At 38.6% G+C, this 25,790-nt stretch overlaps 1 protein-coding gene across 1 annotated transcript in view; it reads left to right on the forward strand.

Moving 5' to 3' along the window:
* LOC150095635 (dynein axonemal heavy chain 8-like) overlaps positions 1 to 25,790 on the forward strand; it is a 2,108,518-nt gene that overhangs the window by 1,678,334 nt on the left and 404,394 nt on the right. Inside the window, exon 69 of the mRNA XM_090409931.1 lies at positions 18,614 to 18,752. Coding sequence (XP_090266057.1) covers positions 18,614 to 18,752 — 139 coding nt within the window. The remainder of the gene's footprint in view (positions 1 to 18,613; positions 18,753 to 25,790) is intronic.

Consider the following 25,790-nt stretch of genomic DNA (forward strand, 5'->3'; position numbering starts at 1 on the left):
AGTGTGTGAATGAACAAAAATGCAAAATGTTGTCTCTCAGGCAATGTTGAATGTGGTAGTCAATTCAGGATGTAAAGGTGGAAAGGTGGTTGAGGGCCTAAGGGGATGCTATAGTTTCTATATTCTAATGCTAGAACCATCAGGAATAACAGGGAGGAGTTTTTGGCATTGGTTAGTGCAAAATCATCAAAAGTTATAGGCATTTAGTGAGACTTGGAAAACAGCACATGGCATAGTTACAGGGATAGAAATATGATAGACTTAGTATTTTCAGGGAGGGAAAGTAGACAAGAGAGGGTTGCTGTACTGCTGACGATAGCAGATGAATCATAGCCAACAAGAGTAAGAGTCATTCGAACAGATGGCAGTTGCTTTTCATCAGTCTAGTGTGAGATTGAGGCCAATAGGACAAAATATAAAATTGGTTGCTTTATAATCCATAGGGTGCCAAGAATGATGTGGAAAACATGCATTATTACTATTATTATTATTACAGGCATCTCTACTTTTGTTTTCATTACAAACTGAGTCACTCTCCTTAATTGTTCTTTATACCCTTCATGTAATTGATTATTACTATTATTCATCCTGTACTGCCTCCAAAGTGCCTTCTTCTTCCAGATTTCATGCTTAAGTCTCTCATTTATCCATTTTACACGTACCTTATTCAGCCTTTTGACCTTCAGAATACATTCACACATTGATGCTGTTATATGTTTCTTTGTTAGTTTCAAATCCATATATGCACTAGGATTTGATGCAGAAAAGATCATACAGCACCACAGATACGGTATGGTCTCTCTGATGCTTGGTGGTGGCATCCCTTGGCATGTAATCCTGTTATATGCTTTTCTGGAGGCTTCAACTCTCTGAAGATCAGTCACTCCACACACATCATCCATCCATCTCATTGAACAGTCTACCCTTCCTATTTTTCCAAGAACTTTACCTTCTATTACTGTTCTGAGAAGTCCTCCTTCCATCCTTTCAATGGGTCCAAAATATTTTAACTTTCTTCTGTCTATATCCATAAGGAGTCTTAAAGTTCTACTTATCTTTTCTAACACCCATTCATTTGTACATCTTTCAGTATATGATATCCTCAGTATCCTTCTGTAACACTACATCTCAAAAGCAGCTATCCTTTTATTTTTTCAGCTTCAAAGCAACATTTATTTACTTACTGCTCAACTCTTCATTCCATGCTATAGCTCTAAGCTCTCTCTCCTAAGCTTGTCATAATCACCAGTTTCGCACTTCAAAATATAACCTTTCCTCAGTCTTCATACGAGGGTAGTATGAAGATTCTCTGGAAGAAGTCATTGTGAGGCAGCAAAAATATAAATGGATAATAATTATGAGCAGCATGAAGAGTATAAAGGGCTGGCCAGGAAAGTACGAGGGTGGTCTGAAATTTCTCATCCTCAACTATAGATGGCAACACTATCAGCGTGATTTTTTTTTTCTAAGTTGGTACATCATCTGTCATTGTTTTATACAGCTATCTGAAGCAATGGATATAATTGAGTATCATGTGGTTATCAAATTCTTTGTAAAAGAAGGTTTAACCCCAAAAGAAATTCATTCGAAGTTCATAAAAGTTTATGGGCACTGTTCTCCTTCATTTTCAACAATTAAGAAATGGGCTGCTGAGTTAAAACATGGCCATACCAGCCTTGAAGATGATCAATGTGAAGGACATCCAAAAAGTGTAACAACACCAGAAATCATTGATCGAATGCACCATATGGTACTGGATGACCGGCAAGTCAAAGTGAGTGAAATTGCTGAGACTATAGGCATATCAAAAGAAAGTGTAGGATATATTTTGCATGAAGAATTGCAAATGAAAAAAATTTGCACAAGATGGGTGCACGCTTGCTCACAGCAGATCAAAAATGCACTCACATGAAAATCTCTGAACAGTGCCTGGACCGTTTTGACAAGAATAAAACTGATTTTGTGTGTCGATTTATTACTATGGATGAGACATGGATTCACCATTACACACCAAAATCCAAACAGCAGTCAAAACAATGGGCATAAGCCAGTTGTGTAGCACCAAAGAAGACAAAGTCAGTTCCATCAGCAGGAAAGCTCATGGCATCGGCATTTTGTTTATTAATTATCTTGAAAAGGGTAAAACAATAACTAGGGAATATTATTTCAATCTTTTAACCAAACTAGACAAAAATATTTGTGAGAAAAGACCTGGTTTTCAGAACTAAAAAATCATCTTTCATCAGGACAATGCATCTGCCCACAAAGGTGTTTTGGCATTGGAAAAATTAAGGGATCTGCACTATGAATTGTTGGAACATCCACCCTATTCCCCAGATTTGGCTCCCTCTGACGTCTGTCTCTTCCGAAAACTAAAACTCTGCCTCACTGGTCAGCATTTTTCTTTGAATCAAGAGGTGATTGCAGTCGTAGAGAAGTAGTTTACAGATCTTACTGAGAACTACTACAGGGATGAGATAATGGCACTGGAGCATCGCTGGAATAAATGTATTAGTCTTAAGGGAGATTATGTTGAAAAATAAAAATAATTTTGAAATTATAAATTTGTTTTTTCATTGTTAGGCAGAGAACATTTCAGACCACACTCATATGGCTAGCAGCAACGCAGGTCGTTGTGCCCTTCTGGTTAAGATAGTTATTTCTCTAGAACTAAAAAAATTCATTTTCCTTATTCCAAATGCTTTCTCTTCGTTCCAATCTATATCACCTCAATTAAAATTGCCCATGATAATTACCTTTCCTTTATTCACTAACACAAGATTGTTATACATTTCTTCATCACCACCCTCTACATTCACTGGCCTATAGCAATTTATACTGCAGTATGATTTAAATAATTTGGTAGTGTGGGCAAAGGATAATGTTTAACAATGTCATGTTGCAAAATGCACTTTGAATTGAAAATATTACATGCTTTTATCCCATTGATGGTGCTGGATTGTAGGAAAAATGACAAAGCTAGGGATTTGGGGGTGATGAGGGATAGACATTTGAAGTTAGATGGCATATTGCAAAAGTTGGCAAAATATCTCAAAGGATTACTTGGGTATTGAAAAATTCATTGACAAATAAAGATAGGGAAGTTATTATTCCTCTTTATAACACTATGATTCAGCCTTATCTTGACTACTGTGCACAATTCTGATCATTGGATTTCTTTGGGATCAGGAGGTAGTGGAGAGGATTCAGAAAAGAGTGTCCAAGCTGATGACATGTCTATGGAATGCTCCCTACAAGGACAGATTGAAGGTTTATGTTGTAGATTTAGTTTACAGATAGAGGAGAGGGGATATAATAGAAACTTCTAAGTGAATAAAGAGATTCTATAAGATTGAAACAAAAAAAATTTTTCAATATATGATGAGTATGGAGACCACAAGTCACAACTAGTTGTGTAAGAATGTGGTTAGTAAGGGTATGTAGACTGGATTTTTTCTTGAAGTGTGTTGAATAAGTGGAATGGATTGCCAGAGGTAGTTGTTAATATCCCACAGTGGATGAGTTTAAGGTGTGGTATCATAGGTGTTGCCTGAATAATGGTTAGTATGGGTTTCCTGCAATGAGTCTTTGACTCTAAGGAGATACCCTTTATAATAATAATAATAATAAAGTAACAAGAAAACTGAAAATAATGATATTCTAGAAATGTGTAATAATTACTTTGAAAGACTGCTAAATGAAGCAACCTGCTATAGAACAGTCGTAGAAAATATTCAAGTGGAAGAATGCTGCCAGGAGTACATATCAATACATCAAGTAGAAAAATCTGAAATGTAGACAGGCTCGAGAAATAATATTTGACTGGAAATGCTCAAATAGAGAGGTATATAATTTTTACAGTTTGTCTGCTGCATACTTCAGAAGGCCTGCCTAGATGGTCAAGTTCTGGATGATTGGAGATAGGCTCATAGTTCTCATTTATAAAAGGAGAAATTAAACTAAACATGAAAATTACAGAGGAATTTTCCTACTAAGTGTCCAAGTCAGCTGCTAAGATACTTGAGGATAGGTTAAGAAAAGTAAAAGAGAAACTTTGAACAGCACAAGCTGAGTTCCATCAAATAGCGGTTGTCACAATTAAATTTCCACTTTAAGACAGTGGCTGGGAAATCAGGAATGTAGCAGCGATCTGTACTAAAGTTTTGTAGATCTGGAAAAGAAACATGATAGAGCACCAAGAGAAAGCTATTCAAAATACTACAATTATATGGTGTATATAAGACATTATATTATGGGAAGATAAATTATTTGAAGTAAAGTCTGGTATGAAGCAGTGGTGAAAATGATCTTCATTTATTCATCATCTAAGTGGATCACATTATGAAGCAAAGTGGCATTATGCCAGATATAAAAATTTGAGATATTCATCTTAGTTCTTTACTTTGTGCAGATGATGCCCAGTAGAAGTTTGCAGGATTCTCTAGCTAAACTGTTGTAATTAATATGCTGTGAAAATGAGCATTAAAAAGACAAAGATACTGAAAATATATAGGAACATTGAAAACATTAACTACATCCTGAATGATAAATCTATAGAACAGTGCTGGCAAACCTTTTTATGTGCACATGCCAAAAATTTACAAATCAAGTTGCTGATGTGCCGGGTAGTTTTTAGTAGGCAAAAAATTAATAGAAAATTAATTAATTAATTTATAATATCGTATAATATTTTATAAATTATTATTTATAATTTTATAAATAATATTTTATTTTATTTATAATATTTATTTATATATAAAGTTATAATATTATTCAGTGTAAAATTGATTTTAATGATGTGGATTAAAAAAAAAATGGTAGTGAGAAAAATATTTATGCATGTAACTCACCATACAAGTCAGCTGAGCAGGGCAAGCAGATGAAGGATGTCAAGTTGTCGGCAAAATGCTTACCGTATTTACTCGATATAACTTGCCCTCACGTATAACTCGCACCCCTGATTTTACTTTACGAAAAAATACATTAAAAAGTTTTGTATGTACTTCACATACAAAAAATGTTTAAACATGTTCATGTCGAGGTGATAGTAACTTGCTCCCCCGCAGCAACAACATACCCTCCCCAGCAGCCATTATACTGCAGATGCAAGAAAAACAAGTAGTTTTATTGTATCCCTGAATAAGGTACGGTGGCTTTTGCATTCTGTGTAACATATTTCTCAACAAATAATGTGATTCATTATTTAGCGCCTTTTTTTATTCCAGCTGTCTCTAATTGCACTATTATTGTCCCCTCCCATAGAAACTATACTATATAGACTCAAGAAAAACCATATGTTGCACCGAAACATAATATCTAACTAAAAACTATTGTCCGATTTTTCAATTACATGAGATAAGTGTTTGTTTTAGTGCATTTGAAATTCTCGATGTCATTATGACAGATCACAAAGGCTAACTTCAAATAAAATTCTTCCACGAATTGAAACATGCCATATAATTACGGTGACCATATATCCTTTATTTAAGAGGACAGTACTTTATTTCACTGGTCTGTCCTTTAGATTTATTTTTTTTCTAAAATGGTCATTTTGTCCTTTATTTTATGAATTGAAATAGTAAATTGAATATTGATGCCAACATATTTAAAGATGCAATTCATAAATTTTACCAAACCTGCATCGATTATTTAAATACAGTGATACCTCGACTTACGAACTTAATTCGTTCCGGACCGCAATTCGTATCTCGAAACCCAATTTTCCATTATATCTTATGGGAAATCAGTTAATTCCTTCCCGGATTCAAAAAAAAAAAAAACTATTCTCAACTAAATGAAGAAATGCAAAGAAATGGAAAAGGAGCATTTTTATACTATAAATATGCATTTTGTATATTTATGAAATCTTTGGTTTTACATGATTAGTATGAAAATCATCTTCCATTAAATTGTAAAAAAAAAAAAAAAAAAAATCAATTTTCTTGTGGCTGGTTTTGTGGTTCAGGAGTTTTCAATTTGTTGTCATCCATTGCTTCTTTTTGTCTCTTAGGTCAGGGAGGTTTAAAAAACCTATCCAACATTGACTGAATCTGTCATTTCCTTAACACCCTTCAAAAGTGATTAATGACATTGCCATTGAAGATATTGGTGGCTCTAAAAACAACACCTTGATTTGGATGCCACTTGTTAACCAATAACCAATTCTTGAAATTTGCCCCAGTTGCCACGAGATATTTTTTACGTCACTTGCTACCTTTTTGTTGCTGGCTTCTTCGTCATTATTATTATTATTATTAAACAAGACCTCATGGAGTCAAAGACTCATCTAGGAGGTCCTTTTATCTCACACACATCTCATCATACCGGGTCTTAAACACATTCAAACTCCTTGCAGACACCACACTCTCAGGCAAGGCATTCCAATCATTCACAACTCTGCACGAAAAAAACCTGCCTCTCACTCCCCTACTCACACCCTCTTTATACAGTTTCCAGGGATGACCTCTGGTTCTCCCCTGATCTCCCACTATTCGCTGTAGAACTTCTCCACCATTGATCCTATAGCAACCCCTTACCAACTTGTAGGTCTCTATCATATCTCCCCTCTTCCTTCTCTCCACTAGTCTCTGCCCCCCCCCCCACCCCCCCCCCCCCCCACCCCCCCCCCCCCCCACCCCCCCCCCCCCCCACCCCCCCCCCCCCCCACCCCCCCCCCCCCCCACCCCCCCCCCCCCCCACCCCCCCCCCCCCCCACCCCCCCCCCCCCCCACCCCCCCCCCCCCCCACCCCCCCCCCCCCCCACCCCCCCCCCCCCCCACCCCCCCCCCCCCCCACCCCCCCCCCCCCCCACCCCCCCCCCCCCCCACCCCCCCCCCCCCCCACCCCCCCCCCCCCCCACCCCCCCCCCCCCCCACCCCCCCCCCCCCCCACCCCCCCCCCCCCCCACCCCCCCCCCCCCCCACCCCCCCCCCCCCCCACCCCCCCCCCCCCCCACCCCCCCCCCCCCCCACCCCCCCCCCCCCCCACCCCCCCCCCCCCCCACCCCCCCCCCCCCCCACCCCCCCCCCCCCCCACCCCCCCCCCCCCCCACCCCCCCCCCCCCCCACCCCCCCCCCCCCCCACCCCCCCCACTCAAAATGTTCCATGTAAAAGTTAGCAATAGGGGGGGGATTTTAAAATGGTGTAGGGACAGCGATATCACTCCTGATTGCATCAGGCTAAAGAGAAAATTCACTTCAACAAAGGCACAAAGAATATACCACCGCATGGAGAAAGCGTTACTGAGAGAGCAGATCCAAGCTACCAGAAAGAACCTAGCCACTACACAAAACCAGCTACTAAAAGAAAAAATGGAGCTGTCTAGCTACTTTAAATGCAGATTTAAAACGCAGATAAAACCATCTAAAAGAATGTTTATTCCTGTCATTGTAAAAATAGAATTTAGCTTGATGTAAAAATTTATTTTTTATTTTATTTTATTTTTTATTTTTTTTTATATTTTTTTTTTCCACCAGAGGCACGCCAGTAGAATAACATGTGATCAAATCATTGTTTCTCTAGCTTACAGTTAATGATGTAACTCAGCTTATCCTGTATATTTATGTACACTCCAGATGATGATCTTGATGTGAAGATCTAAACATTAGGATATTAAAAAAAGTTTTTTAACACGGTTGTAAATTCCATAAAATTTTTAAACTGAATAAATTTTTTTAAGTAATAATAACATTGTGTAAAATGCTATGTGTATGCTTTTATTTTACAATGAACATTATGAAGTTTGTTTAGTGAAACAAATAAATGAAACCTTTTTTTTTTTTATTTATAATGAAACAATTTCTGATTTGTTCTATATTTTCTCTAAAAAAATATGGTTACTGTACATATAATGCAGGTGTGAGTTCGCCTGCCAGCTCAAATGCAAACAAGCAGAAATAAAATTCAACCGAGGGTCGAAACTTTGTAGGAGTTGAGCCCACCAGTAATGAGAAGTTCTGTCAGAATGATAAACGACACCCTATCGTGAATTTGTTAAAACAGAAATATATAGTGAATGTGGTTATGACAGTTTCAGATGTTATATTATCATTATCATTAAACAAGACCTCATGGAGTCAAAGACTCATCTAGGAGGTCCTTTTATCTCACACACACACATCTCATCATACCGCGTCTTAAACACATTCAAACTCCTTGCAGACACCACACTCTCAGGCAAGGCATTCTAATCACTCACAACTCTGCACGAAAAAAACCTGCCTCTCACTCCCCTACTCACCCCCTCTTTATACAGTTTCCAGGGATGACCTCTGGTTCTCCCCTGATCTCCCACTATTCTCTGTAGAACTTCTCCACCATTGATCCTATAACAACCCCTTACCAACTTGTAGGTCTCTATCATATCTCCCCCTCTTCCTTCCCTCCACTAGACTCTGCAAATTACATCTTTTCAATCCTTCCTCATACTCGACATTCCAGAGATCAGAAATTACCTTAGTCAGTCGCCTTTGGAACCTTTCCAACATCTCTTCATCCTTCTGAAAACTAGGTGACCAAATCTGGGCACGATAGTCCATGTGTGGCCTAATCAAAGCATTATACAATGGAACAAGAATCTCCCTACTTCTACACGTCAGTGTCCTCCGCATCGTTCCCAGAAGTCTTTGTGTTGTCTTCACAATTTTGGCGATGTGTTCCCTAAATTTTAGATCCTTATCCACTATCACCCCCAGATCTCTTATTTCCTCTACTTCCAACAATATATTCTCACCAAGCATAAATTCTGCATCCCATCTTTGTTTTCCAAATTTTAAAACCTTACATTTTGCAACATTGAACTCACATCCCCATTTGCTTGCCCAATCACTCAATTTATTCAAGTCTTCTTGCAAGGCCACAACATCTTCACTACTCTTTATGGTTTGTCCCAACTTTGCATCATCTGCAAACAAATGAATATCTCCATCCAAATCTTTGCCAATATCATTAATATACAAGTTAAATAGTAATGGCCCTAAAACAGACCCCTGAGGCACTCCACTAGTGACTTCCCTTTTCCTGGATATTGCACCCCCATACACAACTTGTTGATACCTATCAGATAGCCAGTCTCCAATCCAATGCACTAATCTAATATCCAATCCCATCTGCTCTAGTTTGACTGTCAACTTATCATGAGGTACTCTATCAAAAGCTTTTGCGAAATCCAAGTATATTACTGTGTATCCTTCTAAGGTAGGCTAAGGATTTTTTTTTCTATTATTTTTTATCAAATTTTATATATTTTTAATTTATTTTTAACATGGTCCCAAAACTGCTCTAGAGACCAAACATGGAACTTTTTTCAAGCCACTTTGACACTAGGCAAAGATATTCATCTCCCACCTGAAGACAATCACATACATCCATGCCTGTTGGTTGGAGAGCATGTATTCTAACCACTGAGCCAACCAGCTCTGTGAAATGTTTTGTCACAGTAGACCACCCTAGATTTATTCTGTGTTTGATAATTTATTTAGAATTTAACCTGTCTGTGATCAGTGCTCCCTAATAATTAAATTTTTAATTTGTTCCAGTTTATTTCCCCTGCTATTCTAAGTTAAGTTCTCCATTTTTGCCTGTTGCTGTTGTTTTCATTTTACTAATATTGAAAATAGGCAGAATTAGCAAAGATGGTGTGATAGGGAGCCAACTGAATAAATTTATATGGAATAAGAGAGAAATTATTCAAACACTAAAATAATTGTAAGTTTTCGAATTTACTTAACTATGAATGAATTGAGAATAGTGTTAAAAATAAAGCAATTCATCAAAGACTGTATTATAGATATGAGAGTTCTGAGAAATTAGGAAAATGAACAGGGGATATCAACAGAATAATTATATCAAAAATTATTATATTAAGAAAGAACCTGACATTGTCTGCATTCAGGGATGTGGTTGAGTAGAGCTCATTGTAGGTAGTATAGAAACTTCAACAGAATGGTAAAAGAAAGAGTAGCAAAACAAGCGATTCTAGGATGGCTATCTATATATATATAAGAGCTGATGGGACTGGTGTTCTAACAAATAATGGAATAATTTGTTGGAAAATATCAATATGAGGTTAGTAATGTAAACATTTCCTGTAGTACCATGATCATGCAATATTATGTACAGCCTTTGAGGATACACATCAGGGATTTGATGATAATGATTGAATATTCAGCCCAGTTATGAGAACATACAGTCTGTGGAAAATGTTGTTTTTCAATAAAACGATTATTATTGAATGACAATTTATATTCACTATCAGTTGTCTAATAAAATGCAATATAAATAACATACACTATAACCATGAGCATCTCTATCATTTGAATGAACTTGCAGACAGAATATCAATATTATCATTATTATTATTATTATTCCGGACTTCCTTGGAATCATAAAACTCATCATGGGAGGTCACCTTCGACAACACATATTCACCCTTCTTCTTCTATCCACAAAACTCTGTAGTTTGCATGCCTTCCATCTGGCCTCATAACTAATATTGTACAATGCTAATATTATTTTTTGTTATCCACCTTTGCACCCTCTCTGTGTTTATTTCTGGTGACCAGATTTGAACATAGTGATTCAGATATGGTCTGACCAGCACTTTATATAATGTTACCACCATCCTTTTATCTCTGCTGTTCATATCCTCCTCAGTATTGCAGCATTTCCCTGGATTGTCTTCAAAACGTTTTCAGTATGCTGCCTTCTGAACTTCAAATTTCTATCTACAATTACCTCAAGACTCCTAGCTTCCTCCACTTCTTCCTATACAACTCCACTAATTGAGTATGAATATCTCATCAGTGGATCCCCATTTAAAACCTTACAGTTAGCTGCATTAAACTTGATATTCATTTGCTAACTTTTACAGCTTATTCAAATCCCCTTGAAGAGCCAAAAGCAGAATTACTAATAACCATACCAAGCTTAACATCATCTGCAAAACAACTGAATATCTCTCTCGAGTCCAGTGACAGTATTATTGGCATAAAGAATAAGTAGTAATGTTCCAGTAGTGAATTCTGTGGAATTCCACTTATAATCTTTCTACTCCATGATACAGCTTCCAAACATACAATTCTCAGATATCTATCAGAAAGGTGGCTGCCAATTCAATCTACTAATCTGATATTATTATTATTATATTATTATTATTACTACACTAGACCTCATGGAGTCAAAGACTCATTTAGGAGGTCCTTTTATCAAACACACAGCTCATCACACCGTGCTTTGCAACTTAAATATCAACTTGTCTTGTGGCATCCTATATCTATGAAATGAACAAAATTGTCAGAGTGTATACCTTACCCTCATCCAATGCTCTTGTTACTCTATTATAAAAGGTAAACAGATTACTATACAAGAACATCCCTTAAAAAAATCCATGCTGGCCTGTATGAATGATATTGTCTTCAACTGTCCAAGTCTGATACTATCCAACCCTCCTTCTTCTTAGGAACTTATCCCATTGCAAGACGTTCATCAAGCAGTCAAGTTAATCCATCCAGCAATCAAATCTGTCCACAGAAAGTTTTCCTCCTGTCCACATAGTGTAAATTTCCTTGGGCTTCTCCTTGGATTACAGCACTAGTCCCCTCTTGTATTCTAATTTTTATCTCCTTACTATAACAGTAGTTACCTTCCTTGCCTGAGTCTTATAATCCTGTGCTAATGTTCTCAACCCAGGAGCACGCCAGCCCTATGTGCAATGTGTGCGATGCACACAGACGCCAGGATAGTAAAGGCACCAAAGAGGAGGAAATATTTTAAAAAAACGTTTTTTAAAGTGATTTTTTTATTGGAGAGGGGGATAGGGGTGCCAACTAAAGTTTTGCACACAGGCGCCGGACACTACTGGCATGCTACTGGGTATAGGGGGGGCCAACTAAAGTTTTGCACACAGGCGCCGGACACTACTGCCACGCCCCTGTCTCAACCTCTAAATCTAAATGCACTGCTCTGAATTGGTTTATAAATCTATTGCAGTTGCCTGCCTACTACACTGGTGTTCAGAAACTAAGGACAAACTAAATTTTTACCTGTATATGAAAAACTTCTTGTGACTACAGCCAAATGGACATAAATTTATTGCCAGCATTCTAATAAATTATATTACACAAAAAATGTGTAATATAATTTTTTGTAATATTACAAAAAAAATTTGGGTGCCAGCGTAATTCCACATTAATGACTTCTGCATGCATATTCATCCTCTAAAACAGGACTATTTGGTCGCTCTCACCAAGTGCAGACAAGTATGACATCTCAGTGACAATCAGATTCTCTAATGACCAAATCAAAAACTCTTGATCCTCTCATTCTCCACTCCACATGCTGCTTAAGAGTCCTTTAAGAAGTCCAAACATGTAGTTTTTTAGTACTATATGCTGCTTCTTCCACTGAGTATATATATTACTATATTTGAAGTCTCCCAAAATTATCACTCACTTTGTGCTTGCGAAAGTAATTTGCCTAAACATTTCCTACAGAACACCATTTATATTTCCTGGTCTAGCAACATCACACTGATATCTTTTCCTATAAATTTCTGTCACATTATAGATTCTCAAAGCCATTAGTGTTATTTCTGCTCTGATTCTCTACCTGTGGAGGTCACTTCATCTCTTATCATGAGTAACATTTCAGCACCATGCTCACCTTCTCCATTCTACCAAAATATGCCCTTCGATTTCTTTTCTTCTTCAATATCCTCCTCAATTATTCAAGTCTCTCCAAATCAATCTTTATAGAGACTGAGTCAATCAACACACCAACTCATTCCCTTCATTCCTAATGATCCTAGCATTTGTATAAAAAAAATGAGTACATTTTCACTATTCGTATGAGTATATTTCACTATTATTACTTAGCACATTCTCCATATGGCTGTGCAATACAGTAGCATTTCTCAACCTTTCTAATGCCAAAGACCAGTAAATGCTGAAAACAAATCTACGTACCACTAAGTTACAGAGGCATAGCTGGGGGGAGGGGCGATATGCCCAGGGCGGCACTTTTTTGGTGTTTAAGAAATCTTGCCTTACTGTCTATAAAACAGCAACTGAGTGATGAAATAGATTTCCACAATGTCATCGACGATTTTGCAAACAGAAAAGCAAGAAAAATAACAGTTTAGAATGTTGGAATTAAAGTTTTACTTCAAAAATAAACATACACACATACATCTTCAAGGCCCACTCTTCCTAATTGGGTTGTGGGGGCAAAAGCTGCAAGAGGAACTTCCAATGGTCACGATCCTCTGCCACCAAGTTCAGGTGTTCTGGTGGGATTCCCAAACGTGTCCACCCAAGGTTTTGGATATAATCTATCCAGTGAGTCCTTGGCCTTCCACGTGCCCCCCCCCCCTCTGGCTTGGCAAAGAGGGCCTGCTGAGGGAGCCTCTCTTGTGGCATTCTGACCAGGTGCCCGTACCAGCGTAACTGTGATCTCTCAACACGGAGAAGCAGCGGTTGAGTATTGAGGGTTTCCCGAATTGCAGAGCTTCTGACTCTGTCGAGTTTTGTCGGCCCCCGCAACCCCTCGAAGGAACCTCATTTCAGCCGCTTGGATTCGTGTCCGCATTCTTTCGGTCATTACCCAACTCTCATGACCATAGGTGAGGATGGGGACATAGACTGTATTGAAGACAGCCAGCTTTGCCTTCTGGCTTAACTCCCGCTTCACTACTGAACGGCCAAGCACCAGCAATATTGAGCTTGCTAAGCCAATTCGAGTATCTAGCTCTAAGTCCCATTTTCCATCATTCGTGAATATGGACCCAAGGTATTTAAACTTCTCCACCTGTCTCATTGGGACTCCACTTACATTTAGAGTGCACTGGGATGGTTGTCTTGAGACCTCAAATGTTTCAGTTTTGGCCACACCGATCTTCATTCCGGCATCTGCACAAACAGCTACAAACCTATCCAGGGTCCGCTGGAGGTCATCTGTGGAAGAGCTAAGCAGAACTAGGTCATCTGCAAAAAGCAGACGTCCAATGCTACATTTTCTAATTCTGACACACTCACTGCCTCGGCTGTGCCTATCAATCCAGTCCATAAATATTATGAAAAGGAAGGGTGACAGAACACACCCTTGGTGGAGGCCAACGGAGACTGTGAAAGGTTCAGACTTTGTGCTGTTTACCCTGACACAAAACTCTGGACATTCATACAGGAACTTGATGGCAGCTAATAGTTGACCATCCACTCCATACTCTTGTACTACTTGCCAAAGCTTATCCCGAGGAACCCGGTCATATGCCTTCTCCAAGTCCACAAAACATGTGTAGACATTCTTGGCATATTCCCAAGATTTCTCAAAGACTTGCCTTAAAGTGAAGATTTGGTCAGTTGTGCTTCTACCAGGATGAAAACCACATTGTTCTTCCTGGAACTTCGACTCAACTGTGCTCCTGCACCGTCTTTCCAAGCACTTAGCATACACTTTCCCAGGCAGGCTGAGCAGAGAGATGCCACGATAGTTACTGCAATCCTTCTGGTCTCCATTCTTAAAGACTGGTATTATTATGCCTGTCTGCCATTACTTTGGTGCTCGCCCAGATATCCAAGCAGCTTGACACACTCGAGTCAGCCAGAGAACACCGTCTCGATTTAAGACTTTTAGCATTTCGGGCTGAATTTCATCATCGCCAGCAGCCTTGCCCAATTTTAGTGATTTTATTGCTAAATGGACCTCTTCTGCTGTGAGACTAGTCATTGCCCCGATATGCACCTCTTGGATGTCCACAACTGCTGGGCCACCCGGGTTAAGAAGGCTCTCAAAGTATTCCCTTCATCTGTGGAGGATATCCTTCTCGGTTGTTAAAAGTGCACCATCAGAGGCCTTAATTACCCTTGCTGTGCACGATTTCCTCCCTCAAAGGCGGCAGATGGTCTGCCAGAATACTTTGTTTGCATTTGCATAGGATGAATCTAATCTTTCTCCAAAGGATTCCCAAGCCTTCTGCTTAGCTGTCTTTACTGCTTTAGCAGCAGCTTTTCGTGCCTCAGTACTGCAAACGCATCTCAGGTGACCTGACTCTAAGCCGTGTTAGGTAGGACTCCTTTTTTGCCCGGACAGTTTTTTGGACTTCTTGGTTCCACCAAAGTGTCCTTTTCTCACTGCCCGTTGCCACGCCGAGCCACTTTCTGCCACACCATGAGAGTGCAGAGGCAGTGACAGCTGTTCTGAACAGCTTCCATTCCTCCTCAACATCTGCAGTATGCTTGGGAATCTCTTTGAATCTGGAGGAAATGTCATCTGCAAAATTCTTCCTCACAGCCTCATTTTCCAATGTCTCCCATTTCACGCGGTATAGCTGCTTAGGCCTACCAGCGTTGATGGTAGCAGCTGGTTTCTGAAGCCGTAGAGTGCACACAACAAGGTGGTGGTCAGTTGACAATTCTGCCCCTCTTCTCACACAAACGTCCAACACTGAGGAAAATAGGTCTGCTGAGACTATAAAGAAGTCAATCAGAGACCTTTGTTCTAGTGTATTCCTGTACCAGGTATACTTATGGACTTCTCCGTGCTGGAAGAAGGTATTCATTATGGACAAGCTATTAGTACAGCAGAAGTCCAATAATTTCAACAAAAATAAACATAGCATTTTTAATTTATTTCCCTATACATCATCTTGACTTTTTGTAATTTTTTAAAAACATAAGTAGAAATTAACAACATTTCGGAAAAACTGTGCCATTTATAACATAATAAATCTAAAAGTATGTTTTGAATACATTTAAAAAAAAAAAAAATCAGCTGACGCCTTTTTATTCCCGTATACGGGGAGTAGGCGAGGCCATTTAGCCCTGTCTAACTTTTGGAGACTGAGTGGGCAGTTCAATCTCCACTGGTACCAATCAGAGATAGATGGCCCAAGGCTATCACTAATTAAGCGGTACTCAGTGAAGAGAGATGGCTCAAATGTGCCGCCATCTCATGGTCCCTAACCCTAACACAATATATTTAATGTCTGAAATAATGTGGGTTCTACGGTCTATTTTCTTGAGTTTACAGGACGAAAAACCCGAGTTTCCGGGAGGAAAAACCTGCTTGCCCATGCCAGAGATCGACTAACTCGGGAACTGGTCAAAAAAAGGCTTAGAAAAATTTCCTCTAGTCGCCGACTAGACTCGAAACCAAGTCTTCCTTTGTGCGGCCAAGCGCCGTGGTTGGCAAACGCCACATCCACTGAGCTACACAGGCTCTTATGGAAACATAATTAATTAAATTGGAAGTAAACGATTAAAAGTGTATCATCATTGAACAAAGTTTTAATTGTTATTAAACAAATAAATATTATGATCTAATTATGTTACTACTTACTTTTAATGAGATGGTTGAGCTTCTCATCCCTTGCAGAGTTGCTGGATATCTGGCTCAATATTGGTCAAATTCAGTCAAAGATCAGCACACACACACAAAGACGATTTCTGTATTTTGTTTTTATTTGAAGGAGCAATGAAAATCCTTTCTCACAAAGATAGGTTGTAGAGAACTGCATGACGATTTTCAATGCTTCTTCAGATAATTCAGGAAATTCACTTCTCACCGAAGGTGAGATCCAAAATCGAGCCAAACCAAGATCACGGAATTGCATTTTAAGCCCACTGTCACTTGAAAGCTCAGTTAACTGTTCTTTTTTCGATAACGAAAGGTTGTTCTCATGACTGCAAGCCTGAAATGGATCACGAACCCCCAGAAATTTCTTATAACAGTTATTTGGAAAATATGTTTCAAAATTACATTTCAGATTTTTGAGGTGGTCACAAACCCTTTCCAGAAACTCAGAATCAACAAAAATATCATTTTCCACTAAAAAGGATTCCAGTATTGGAAAAGGTGCAGATTATCTGTCTTTTACATAATTAATCCATAAAACCAGTTTTTTTCTCGAATGCCATGATGATGATTTTCAATGCTTCTTCAGATAATTCTGGAAATTCACTTCTTACTGAAGACGAAATCCAAAAGCGAGCCAAACCAAGATCACAGAATTGCATTTTAAGTCAACTCACTTGAAAGCTCAATTAACTGTTCTTTTTTCGATAACAAAACGTCATTCTCGTGACTGCAAGCCTGAAATGGATCACGAACCCACAGAAATTTCTTATAACAGTTATATTATTATTATTACCCCGAGACCTCATGGAGTCAAAGACTCATGAGGTCTTGCAGGCCTCATGGAGTCAAAGACTCATCTTTGACTCCATGAGGTCTTGGGGTAATTGTTTTATCACACGCACATCTCATCATACCTCATCATAATCATATCTCATCATATGATTTGAAGTCAGTCCACCTTTATCATGAGTTGCCCCAATCCTGACGATACTTCAGGTGCAAACTTTGTTTGCTTACACTTGGGTAAAGGATTAAACTAAATTTATAGTCTAACCAAGTGGAAAATAAACTTCCAACACTATCTTTCCTCTCACACATTTCTGCTACACACTCCTTAAAAACAATATCAAATCTCTCATTACATAATTCATGCTACCTTGCAGGCCATTTGTACCAACCATCACTATTATTTCTTCTGTGTTTTCACCTTGCTTCATTATTATCGCCATGATATCATATCTCCAGCAATTACTCTTCTTGCACTCTACTCTGCACACCCCCTTGATACATGACACTTCTCATAGCTTCATTCATTCATTCTTCTCTCATTAACATTCTTGCCCCTTTCTGCATCCATACTTTCTCTCAACTTTCATTGATTTCCTCTCTCTCTCTCTCTGCCATTCTCTCACCAATGCTCATTCCATCCAGTTTCCTTCCATAGTCTATTGATTTCTTCATTCACCTTCTTCAACTCAATCTTCATGCCTTCCATTTCCTCTCTCAGTAGTTTAATTTCTTTTACCACACATCCTGCTTTCACCTGATATTCACTTGCACAAATGATTGCCATCTGTCAAATGTCTCCCTTGTTCAAGGTCAAATTCAAAGACACCTCCTCCTTCACATTCTCTTCATCCTAGCATGCAACTAGTATCAACAGTCACCACTCATTTATAATGTATTTCCTCTGCTGCTCCTACTAACATGATAATAACACTCAAGTCACCCAGTTCTTCAGCTGCCTACATTTAAGGCACATATACATCCCTTTCCTTACCAAATTTTTATTTGCAGGATGCATACATGTCAGATTATATGAAATCCTTAGCTATGCTAAAAATAATATAGTCATCAAATAGTGGCAGATTGGATGACAAAGTGTTAGCTCAGATGGCTGCTGCTGCATTACATAAAATTATAGTTAGATACAAGGCACAGACAAAAAAAAATCATGCCAAAAAACCTCGTTAGTTATACAAAAAAATAGTAAATTTCAGTAGCACAAACATAAAAATTGGTATTAGTAAAAGTATGCACACGGATAAGTCCTCCCTTAACACTAATACTTATTTTTTGTTTTTGTTTTTTTTAATGCCTCACTTTCAAATTCTGCTTCTCTTTACTCTGTGCTTGTAAAAAATCTGGTGAGTGCTGCCCTTTTTACAAAATCTCGGCATATAAGAACTTTTAAAATTAACCTTTTACTGTACTTATTTGTTATTATCATAAAATCCCAATTAATTATATTTTTGCTAAATAGGGTTCTTTAGTGGAAGATGAGTCTCTCATTCAGACATTGGCTGTAACCAAGAAAACAGCTGCAGATGTAAAAAAACAGTTGACTAAAGCAGCTGAGACAGAACTTATGATAACTACAGCTAGAGAGGAATATAGGCCAGGTACTTGCATTTATTTTGATTTAAAATAGAATTTCTGTTATCAGTATTGAGCAGTAAAGTTTAGTGCATTAGTCGGCAACCTTTTCAGACTCGTGGACCACATTCAACTTTTATTTTTAATAATCGAGCTGCAAGCGTTAAATTAAGCGAAAATAGTAAGTGAAAAAATATTTGAGTTATCAATTTTTATTATATCAGTCTTAAAAAACACAGAAATATTTAAAGTAAGAGATATGATGCAAGCATGAAAATGAAACTCAATGAAAAATTATTATCACGTAAAAACAAAATAATATAGATTATGCATCACAGTATATGTGTCTCTGCTTTTTTGGCAAGCATCGATAAAATTTTGGATATTTTCTAACGAAAACGAGTTCTTTAATGGTCACCAAAATCTCGGTTGTCGTTGGATGAAGTCACCTTTGTTATCCCTATTCATGATGACTCACAATGTTGACTCGCACCAAGTTGCATGGCGATATCAAGAAGTATAGGTGTAAAATTATTTTTAATTTATTATTCATATTATGAAATGTATTATTTAAATAATTCAATATACAGGCCACATGCCATCTAAGTATGGTCAATCTTTTATGGGCCACCAAAAATGCATGTTTGGGCTGCATGTGGGCCACCGGTTGCTGACCCCTGGTTTAGTGGAAAGAGCTGCCCTATTTCTACTAATCTCTGCTAGTCAGTATTGGCATCTAAAGATAAGAACCTACATGAAATTTATATTTCAAAAATCATAAATTATATTATTATTATCATGATTACGTGACACCTCCAAGGAGTGCAAATATTCATCAAGGGAGGGAACCTACTCCACGACTCTCTATCTCCACCACTTGATCCCCAAGCGACAGCGAACTGCATATTCTACACCAAGCCATCTACTGCCCACCACCACCATTAGTATTTTCACAGACAATCACAAACATAGATGACCCTGGTGGGATTCAAACCCGTAGCCTTTTGGCTGGAGAGCAGATATGCTAACCACTCGGCCAACCAGGCCAACATATATTTTCTGTATTTTATTATAATCCCATAGCCTATAGATATGATAGTACTGTGGTTGATCAGAAAGTTCAGGAGAAAGAGGAAACTTATTGACATTGGATTTGAAGACTTATAACAGATAATACTCTTTAGGAAATACCCACAATCAAATTCTTGATACAAAGAATATCAACAGAAAATAATGAATAAAGAGAATGGAAAATTATTTTTGAAATTATGGATTCTACAACTGTGTTAAAATAACTCTTTTTATTATCCCGACGTTTTGATCTTCATATCAAGTTCATCGTCTGGAGCATACATAAATATACAAGACAAGCTGCGGTACATTTCAAACCATAAGCTAGAGAAACCACCCCAATCTAAACAATAATGATGGTCTAAAAATCCCATACATATGGAAGGCATATATTCGTCCCTCGAATCCTTTCTCTCTAAGAACAACTGTAAACAGGACTGTAGAAAATTCAGGATCCTAAATCTAAATAACAACTTTAATAATAATAAAAAAAAAAATAGGACATCACTGTTAAAGAAAAAATCTATAAGAAAGAATGTTTATTCATGTTGTAATTTATAAATTATTTATTTTATTTATTTATTTTTATTTTTAAATTAAAAATAACAGTTGTAATAATGGAAATAGGACATCACTGTTATTGGAAGGAAAACCATCTGTAAGCAAGAATGTTTATGCATGTAATCATAAATTAAATCTAGGTTGATGTAGTGGGTTTTTTTTTTTTTTCCACTAGAGGTCATGCCAGTGAGTAGCATGTGATCAAATCATTGTTTCTCTAGCTTACGGTTTGAAATGTAACGCAGCTTGTCTTGTATGTTTATGTATGCTCCAGATGATGATCTTGATATGAAGATCGAAATATCGGGATAATAAAAAGAATTATTTTAACACAGTTGTAGAATCTATAATTTCAAAAATGAATGCTGATCACCGTGTAACACTAAAAGAAAGGAGAATGGGAAATTAGTTCTGTCAGTTTTAAATTGAAATGTTCTATTCTCTTTGTTACCACTGTCATTTCTACTGAACATTGACTATTAAAAGATCTCTAGAAAATGTATGTACCAACAGCAATGGAATTGTCTGAGCAAAAGAGAGTATAGTGAATTTTTATTTTACTTATTTATATATTTTGTTTTTATATTAGCCCCGCATTCTACAGCACTGTGTGTATGGATAGATAGGAGGACAATGAGAGAGAAATGTGAAAACAATATTCCAAGTTTCGCTGATTCTGATTTGCATAGAGTTAATATTTATTCAGACATAAATTGTGGGATAAAAGCAAAAACCTAATATTTTATTTGCTGAGGAGTGAATTCTTGTAATATGTTTATGCAAAAAAAGATTGGAGGATAGCACTGAGGGGAGAATGGAAAAGAATGGAATGGAAAATTGAGGGGAGAATGGAAATAGTAGGAGAGAGAGGTATGGGAATGCTAGAAGAGAGAATAGCAGTAGAAGAGAGAGGTATGGCAATGCTAGAAGAGAGAATAGCTGTAGAAGAGAGGGAATGAGAGAGACCTAATGAAAGAAGAGGAGAGAATGGTAAGAGGTATAATGTATGGCGACTCAATGATCCGTGGTGTTCAAGATAGGATACGTGAGGAGTGTTTGCCAGGAGGAACAATAGAAAGGGTGGCTATGGCAATTAAGAGAGGTGAAGGGGGGATGAGATGATTGTGATGGTAGGAACAAATGATTTGAGTGGTAATGTAAGTCGGGCAGCGAGAAATATGAGATTTTTGCTTGAGGCTGTACGGAAGAAGACAGAGAGAGGAAAAGTAGTGTGCATGTTGCCTAGGATGAACTGAGAAGAAGAGTGGTGATATTGAATGGCATAATAGCAAGAATGTGTGACAAGAGAGGACTGGTATATGTGGATGCTTGGAGTGCGTTTGAGGAAAGAGAGGAATTGTATGCGAGAGACAACTTACATTTGAATGAGGAAGGACGTAGGCATTTGGAGAGATTGCTGTTCTGAACAAGTCAGTGTGTCCCAGGGAGAATGGTAGCGGGGGTGGCCTCTTGTGGGAATGGATACTTGGGAGAAGGGGGACGATGTCAGGTAGCACTGAGCCCAGTGGAATCTAGAAGGGATAAAGCTGGGTATAGAAACAATGGCATTTATATGCTTTATACTAATGCCAGGAGTATCCGGAATAAGGGAGAGGAATTGGTGGCACAAATAGCATCAGCCTGGCCAAAAATTATTGGGATCACTGAGACGTGGTTGACACAAGGGGATATAATAACAGGAATAAAAGTCGCTAGGTATAGCATTTTTCGTCAGGATAGGAGGGGAAAGCGTGGTGGTGGGGTACTGCTTATGATAAGTGATGACCTATGTCCTCTAAGAGTGGAGGCTTTGGAAGGAAGTGAGACAAATGATTTTGAGAGCATATGGTGTGAGGTAGAGGTAGGCAAGACAGGATATTTAGTGAGGTGTTGCTACAGACCCAGGAGCACAGAGAATGGGGACCAGGAGATGTTTAGACAGCTAAGTTTGGCAAGTGCAAGAAGAATGATTGTTATGGGAGATTTCAACTACAGTAGTATAAATTGGAGAGAGGAAGATGCATGTAGCAATAGGGGAATGGAATTTCTAGAATTCTTGAGGGACAAATGTCTTAAGCAACATGTAACAGAGGGAACAAGAGTTTCAAGAGTTTTGGATTTGGTTATAGCATCAGAAGAGTTGATAATAACTGAGATGACATCTCTCCCACCATTTGGAGAGAGTGACCATATGGTTTTGACTTGGAAAATGAATAGACATGCAGGAGTATCAAAGAGGCGGGAACTTGTGTGGAATTATAAAGCAGGTGATTATAATAGTCTTAGACGTCAACTTCGGGAAGTTTCATGGAGGGAGGAATTGGAAGTCCAGGATATCATTAGTGCGTGGAAAATTGTGAAAGAATATTTGTTAGCAGTAATGGTAAGTTGTATACCACGAGTGAAGAAGAGGACACAATTTGGAGTAAAGTGGATGACAAATAATAATAAACAGGAATTGCATGCGAAAAAGAGGCTATGGAAGAGATATAAAGAGACAGGTGAAGAGAGGATGCATGAAGAATATAAGACACAGGCCAGAAGAGTGACTAGTATGGTACAGAAAGCAAAACTGGAATATGAGAGGAGGTTGGCCCTAAGATCCAAAGAAAATCCTAGGGAATTTTTTAGCTATGTGGCCAGTAGGAGGAGAAATTACTGTGGAAGAATGATATTGTGGGATAAAAATGGGAATAGAATGACTGATGCAGAGGACATAGTGGAATTGTTCAATGAATACTTTATTGGAGTATTTCATCCTAGAGGAGTCAGTTTTAATGCTAGAGGGATAGGACTGGTACGAGGTCCGGAGGTACAGGAGGAGAGTGTGTTTCGGATACTGAGTACTCTAGATGTCAGTAAAGCTTTGGGACTGGATGGTATTTCACCACGAGTTTTGAGAGAATGTGCCAGGGAACTGACAGTGCCTTTAACCTGGCTTTCCAATGAAAGTCTGGCTGCGGGAAAGGTGCCCAGCGAATGGAAGGAAAGTAAGATAGTGCCATTGCATAAGGGTGGTAACACACTGCAAGAGTCTAATTATAGGCCAGTCTGTGTGTCATCAGTAGTTGTTAAGATCTTGGAGAAAGTAGTGAGGGACCGCATACAACATTTGGCAGATGAGGGTAATGTTATCTGTGAGAGTCAACATGGATTTGTGAAAGGGCGCTCTTGTTTTAGCAATATGCTAGCCTTTTATAATAAAGTTACAAGAACATTAGCTGAGGGAAAGACATATACTGCAATTTTCTTAGACTTAGCAAAGGCATTTGACAGAGTGCCCCATGATAAGCTGATATTTAAGTTGCAGCACACGGGTCTGGATGTCAGATTGGTCAACTGGATTAAGGATTGGCTGTCTGATAGGTATCAGAGGGTTGTGTATGGTGGAGCAGTTTCATGGAGGTAGAGGATTACAAGTGGGGTCCCACAGGGCTCAGTACTAGGACCTATATTGTTTAACCTTTATATCAATGACATTGCCAGTAGATTGCAAGGGGATATTCAGTTGTTTGTGGATGATGTGAAGCTGGGAAGGATTATTAGTAATAGTGTAGATATGGTAGCCCTGCAAGAGGATTTGAATAAGCTAGATAGATGGGAAAATGAATGGGGGTATCAGTTTAATTCAGCAAAATGTAAGGTCTTGAGGTTTGGGAAACATCGATGGGATGCAGCATACTCTATAGGAGGAAGTAGGGGAGACAAGAGATCTGAGGTTAATGGTTGATAGAAACCTGAAGTTTAGGGGACATATTGCAAAGGTGGTGAAGGTAACACAGAGGATTGCTGTAATTATGAGAAGGACACTGACCTGCAGAGATAAGAGGGTTATCATTCCGTTGTATAAGTCTCTGATCAGACCACACATGGACTATTGTTCTCAGATTTGGTCCCCAGAATTTGAAGGGGATAAATTAACTGTGTTGAGTGTGTTAGTAGCGAGAATACAATGGCGAATGATAAAAGTGGTTTCAGGACTGTACAAGGATAGTTATGGGGATCGACTGAGGGAATGTGGACTGCAGAGTTTGGTGGATAGAAGAAGGAGAGGTGATATGATTGAGACTTTTAAACTGTTGAGGGGTGGTTACAGGGTTGACACTGGGGAGTTCTTTCACTTGGTTGAACAGCGGGAAGGAGTGATGACAAGAGGCCATCCCTGGAGTTACTAAAGGAAACTGTGAGCAAGAGGGTGAGCAGTGGTTTCTTTGCGTGGAGGGTGGTTGAACTGCGGAATGCATTGCCTGATGGAGTGGTGAGAGCGAGAACGGTCAATGAGTTTAAGGAGTGGTATGATAGACTTTGTGTTTCTTAGGGGGGTCCTCACCTCGATGTGTCTTGACAGATTTTATGTTCTTAGGAAGGACCTCCCACGATGAGTCTTTCGACTCCATGGAGGCCTGAATAATAATAATAATAACTATCCAAAGATATTATGCTTTATCTTGTCCAAGGATGTTATCCCAATAATACTGGATGCATTGGAATCTATTGGAAAAATGGTTTGGAGATCAGAATTTAACGTTCAAGAAGTCATTTCGAAATTTTGAGGATTTATGTAGTTCAAGGTCTGGCAGATGAGAAATGTGTGTTGGGGGGATTGGGTATACTGTAATGAACAAAGGGATTGGATTTACAATCACTTGGAGGAAATTACTGATGTACAGAATGGAAAGATGAAAACTACAGTTCTTGACTTATGAGCACCCGAGCTTGGGTGCTCGTGAGTCAAGCTTGGTGGACGTGTGTAAGAAGAGCTCCGGATTGAGATAAGTTATTCTTGAAATAATTAAGTATATATGAGTGTTTGTTTGAGTAAGATCTGCTGTAAAATTTGTGTGCTACCATTATTGTTAGTGTAAGGGATTCTGTTTTGCTTAAACTTAATTACGAATTCGTTGTTATTATTAGACTTTAGAGTTGTAACCGGCAGATTAAACATGGCGGCGGCTTTGTCATTCCATGATTTTGACTTAGACTTCAGTCGTTTCATTAAGTGTGCGGTGTGCTATATGCATTCTTTCAATTACATAAATGATTTGTTAATGGAAGGAGGGTGTGTGTGCGAAGTGTGACCTGAATGAGGAATTGATGAATGGTGACACGAAATTTATGACAGAAAGTGTTAGTAGGGAGAATGTCGCTGCGAAAATGAGTGCTTGTTTGAAAGAGAAGGATGGTGTGAAAGAGAGGTGAAAAAATATTAAAAAATCAGTAAAAAAGAAAATGAGTGAACTAAAAACCGTAACAGATGTTAAAATAGATGAAAGTGAGGTGAGAGTGGCGGAAGGGAATGAAATTGAGAGAACAAATGAAACCGGAAATGGCATGATGCAGGAATCGAAAGTGGATAAAATCGAAAGCATGAATGATAGTGAAAATTGGATTCAGAAGGATGAATGAGAGTATGAAGAGGGGGTCGAGAGTTA

Source organism: Typopeltis vanoorti, chromosome 20 (assembly GCF_054136105.1).
Source record: "Typopeltis vanoorti isolate ZY-2024b chromosome 20, IOZ_Tvanoo_1.0, whole genome shotgun sequence".
Classification (NCBI taxonomy): Eukaryota; Metazoa; Arthropoda; class Arachnida; order Uropygi; family Thelyphonidae; genus Typopeltis; species Typopeltis vanoorti.